This window comes from Adiantum capillus-veneris, chromosome 9, assembly GCF_014529385.1.
Source record: "Adiantum capillus-veneris isolate H3 chromosome 9, ASM1452938v2, whole genome shotgun sequence".
In the NCBI taxonomy this organism is placed as follows: domain Eukaryota; kingdom Viridiplantae; phylum Streptophyta; class Polypodiopsida; order Polypodiales; family Pteridaceae; genus Adiantum; species Adiantum capillus-veneris.
This window is the reverse complement of record NC_140939.1, coordinates 123,300,525-123,305,142: the sequence shown is the minus strand read 5'-3', so window position 1 is coordinate 123,305,142 and position 4,618 is coordinate 123,300,525. Positions and strand designations below refer to the sequence as shown.

Below are 4,618 nucleotides of genomic sequence, written 5' to 3'. Positions count from 1 at the left end.
GTCAAGAGAACCAACCAAGAGCCCTTGAAGAAATGTGGCAAGATTCCCATTAAAGAAATTGAAAGTAGCCGGTATAAGAATATAGGATGTACAAAACCATTTTCGCTATGATCTAGTAGTGGTCGGTTGTCACATGTAAGTCATTACAAACTTGTGACCTTAAGCGTTACAGATAGAGGAGCGACCATGGCTGCGTTAACACTGCTGATAGCCGCTGCTCTCGTAAGTTTAGCGACAGCGTCTATGCCTCATCAATATGGTGACGGAGATACCAGTCATCGAAATCTAAATGCATTAGAAAATGGGTCCTTTGCGTTTGCTCCGACGCTGGATTCGGTGCTGAACAGAGAGGCAAAGCTTTACATGCAGGGGGGGAGTAGAAGCAAAATTGCAGGAAAAGAAGAGAGCAGCAGTACTGCGTTTGATGAGGAGGAAAGGATACTAGAGCCGCATGGCTCAGCAGCGGCGCTGTTCGTGCTCTACGGAGGTTACAGAGGTGGTCCAAATAGCTTTGCGGCGGTGGGATTGGGCTACAAGCCCCTCTATCTGTTTGCAATGCCGGAGTTCGAGTGCTATTGGGTGCCGGAAACAGGCGGGGAGCAAAAGAGGATCAAGACCAAGGATGCGTATGCCATGCTTCCTGATTATGGATATGGCCGCGTCTACACCACTGTAGTGGTGAACTGCACATTTGCCGCGGCCGTGGGGACGTCAGAGGGCGGGAAGCTGGTGGTGGTGGCGTACCATGGCGATGATGCGGAGAGACCTCCAGAGCAGTTTGTAGCATTGACGGAAGGCGAGAAGGCCTACAACGCGTCCGCATATGAGGCAGCACCCGCATACCAGTACGAATATCTGTATTGCGGGTCTCCGCTCTATGGAAATCTGAATGCGCAGAGGCTAAGGGAGTGGATCGCGTATCATTTGCGGCTGTTCGGGCCCAAGTCGCACTTCGTGTTTCATGATGCAGGGGGGATGAATGCAGAGGTGCGAGCAGTGCTGGAGCCGTGGCAACGCTTGGGCTACGTCTCCGTGCAGAACGTGAAGCGGCAGGCGGAGTTCGACGCCTACTATTACAATCAGTTCCTCATCATCAACGATTGCTTGCATCGAACCAAGTTCTGGGCCAACTGGACTTTCTTCTTCGACGTGGACGAGTACATCTACATCGCGCCCCACTTGACCTTCCCGACCGTCATGAGCAGGTTTCGCAATGCCACCATGCTGCGCTTCGCTCAGCTGCGTATGTCCGACGTGCTATGCCAGGGCAATACTACAGTATCGCCGGGCGTCAACCTCTCAAGGTAGAGAGAGAGAGAGAGAGAGAGAGAGAGAGAGAGAGAGAGACGCGGATGCTAATGCTATATCTGCGCATGTAGCGCCCGGCCAGCTTGGGCCTTTGAGAAGCTCGTATATGGCGAGGGCAACAACGATATGAAGTTCGCGGTGCAAGCACGACAAGTCTTTGCAACAGGAGTACATTTTTCCCAAGTTGAGCTGGGCCACATGGAAGGGGAGGTGGCGTGGGCAGAGTGGGCAGACCTGCGCTTCTACCACTACCACAACACTATCAATAAGCACGAAGACATATGCCAAGTTTTTGCAGGCAATGCCACATCATACTCCTTCAATGAAGGAAGGACGAGCCTTCGACTTGACACCTCCATGGTTCCACTCGGACCCCTTGTGAAAAAATTTGAACTTGAGATGATTGGCGAGAGAGACCCCCATATCCTCACGACAATATGAGATAGGGGGTAGGCGGTTGTAACATCCATACCAACAACTTCTTTACATCAAAGATTTTATCCTTTAGATTTTAAGATAATAATCTCTAGGATGGCATCCTATGAGTTAGTTTTTCTTTTAAGTCCATTTTTTTTGTGTCACTTGACCAATGTAAATAAATGTAACGTTGAAATGTTTTTTGGGTCGTAACATGCGTCGATTGAGATCAGATATGTCCCTCCACTTATGGAACGCTTTGAGTCTACCCAGCAAGTCTATATAGCAAGGGGTACTAATGGGCCACCGTGCGAGAAATGGAGCTTAATTGTTGTTGTTGCCAACAATTGCAAGAGCGCTCTCTCTCTCTCTCTCTCTCTCTCTCTCTCTCTCTCTCTCTCTCTCTCTCTCTCTCTCTCTCTTCATGGTCTATATCTTTTCAAATCCATGCAAAGGAAAGGCCTCTCTTTTTATGCAACACATGAGAAATTAGTGCACATGATCACCAAAGTATTTGACCCTAATAAGTAGAGGGTGTGTAGGTATGCTTCATGTCACAGCACATTAAGTGCTTGATGATATTCCTTTCCAAATTCTTAGTATATGTATCACGACATGATAAGAACCTGAAATTTTTTAAGTGGACTTGATGAAACTGCCCCATGATTTTGTATGCTTCAAAAAAAAAAGAATAATTTGTAAATATGTGATTGTACACTATCTTGTTGTATGTTCCTTTGCTTAACTTGCAATTGTATCAAAATAAAGCGAGTAACATTAGCTGAAAATATCAGTAGAGCAAGCAAGCAACTAGTACTACTAATTGCCCAACCTAGCTATGACAAGGAAGCTTTAGGCTTGTGGCCTTACACAAAACCTTCATAGTGGTGAGAGAATTCGCAATGACATTGTTAGTTAGGGGCTCTTGGAAAACTTGTTGAGCTACACAATGTGTTGGTCAATATGTATGCAAGACGTTGTGCCCTTACCAAAATTTGTGATGCAAAGAAGAGGCTTTCTATAGATGACATCACCAATGCATGTACTTGAGGAAATGTGACATATGCTTGCAGAGTGTGCTAGGCTCTCGTGATTATGTATTAAAGGTGTGGTGTTCTTTGTGAAGGGCAAGTGTCTAAGAGGAGCCGCAATGTTTTTAAGCATGTGTTTCTCCCCAACGATGAGATTGCTAGTCAGGGACTAATTCAAAATGTGGTGTGCATGGGATGCCTTGGTCAATATGTATGCAAAATGTGGTGCCCTTACCTTCCAAATGAGGTTACCTATGTTGTTTTCACCGGTTCTTGATGAGGTTTTCATTTGAATGTCATCTCTTGGAACACACTACTTGTTGAGATCTGCCTATCCTTGCACCTTGAAGCCATGTGCCCTTATGCAAGGCCTTCATAAGTGAGAGAGAGTTCATGATAAATTACTAGTCAATGAATGTTGGAGAAACTTTTACTTGTTGTGCTTGGTAGTGCATTTCTTGATATGCATGCCAAATTTGGTGTTGTTATCACTATTACTACTTTTGGACATTTTATCAATTTTGCTTATATTTTATTCTCAAAAACCATTCAAGAGAAGCAATGTAAATAGTGTTGGGTATTCAAGCTCGGAGTCCAATATGTCAAGCACGTGGTGCAGGGAACTTCCTTTGTAGCATGCAATCACACTCCAACTCCAGGTTCAATATGCATGGCAAGTTTCAGTTTGATATATATATATATATATATATATATATATATATATATATAATAGCTTTTTAATCAATGATATAGTGTTGCCTTGTCGAATCTCTCTCTCTCTCTCATTCAATCTTTGTTGCTCGCTTCCTCTCTCTCACCGTGGTTTATGCATGCCACCATCCATGCTAGCCTCCCCATCAACTGGTATCTGAGGCTTGCCTTCTTGCCTTGCTTGACCTCGGAAGCTCACGGGAATAGTGGCTTGCAGAGGGGGAAAGAAGCTTCAACTACCTACATGGTTTTGTCCATAATCGGCATCAGTAATCTTGCCTTGGTTTGAAGTACAACCTTCGACACTGAATGACCCTCCAGTTTGGCCTCTACAGGCTATGCAAAAGGAAATTGACTGTAGCTGTAACATTTAATGGCCTAGTAACTTTTGCGTAGCGGAAAATAACATAGGCATAGTGAGCATTTCATTAGAATACATTCCTAATGAACATAGCAAGAGTGCTTGGATGGAGAGAGCAACAAAACGCATAACACCTAGTTAGATAGGCATGAACAATACATCAAAGAGAGAGAAATTAAGCTATTGACAACAGTCGAGGACCCCATTTACATGGAGCCAGTCCCCCCTCCAAAAGGCTTTGTATTATAGGTTTCCCCCATCAAGGGAGACATTTTACAATACAATTCTTTGTGTTCCTTCAATAACTAGCTACTAATGAAGATGGAAGCTTCAAGCATTAAGCAAACACTTATAAAACACAACATCAATTCCCTCACGGTCTCAGACCCAAGACCTCACACACCTTCGAAGATGGTGAGAGCTAGCAGGGTATGAGAGTAGATTGAGAGGAAGAAGGAGTAGTCTTACGAGAGGAAGAAGGAGTAGTCTTACGAGAAAGAAGTATATCTCCTCACCTAATCACTCATAATAGCTTAGCATAGCTTAGTAATTAGCATGGTAGAGGAGATGAGCATGCATTGAAGCTTGGCTCTTGGTTGAATTTGCATCACAAAGCCAAGAGTTTTTGGTGTAGGCCTCCCTTCTCACAAGCTTGGAGTAGATGATGAGCTTTCCGTTGAAGCTTGAGAAGGGGGAGAGAGAGAGAGAGAGAGAGAGAGAGAGAGAGAGAGAGAGAGAGAGTCTTCTTGCTTCACACATGAGATTGTGTGTGAGTGTATGTGTGAATGCC

General features: G+C 44.6%; 1 protein-coding gene across 1 annotated transcript; it reads left to right on the top strand.

Moving 5' to 3' along the window:
- Positions 1-242: 242 nt before the first annotated feature.
- LOC147451115 (galactan beta-1,4-galactosyltransferase GALS1-like) lies at positions 243-1,898 on the top strand. Its single transcript, XM_086520862.1, has 2 exons — positions 243-1,304; positions 1,380-1,898. Exons 1-2 carry the CDS (start codon positions 244-246, stop codon positions 1,747-1,749), a joined length of 1,431 nt encoding a protein of 476 aa, XP_086376988.1. The 5' UTR covers position 243; the 3' UTR covers positions 1,750-1,898.
- The last annotated feature ends 2,720 nt before the right edge of the window (positions 1,899-4,618 follow it).

Coding starts and splice junctions, on each gene's coding strand:
- LOC147451115 (XM_086520862.1), top strand. CDS start 244: ATGCCTCATCAATATGGTGACGGAGATACCAGTCATCGAAATCTAAAT. Junction 1,305..1,379: donor CCGGGCGTCAACCTCTCAAG/GTAGAGAGAGAG, acceptor CTGCGCATGTAG/CGCCCGGCCAGCTTGGGCCT.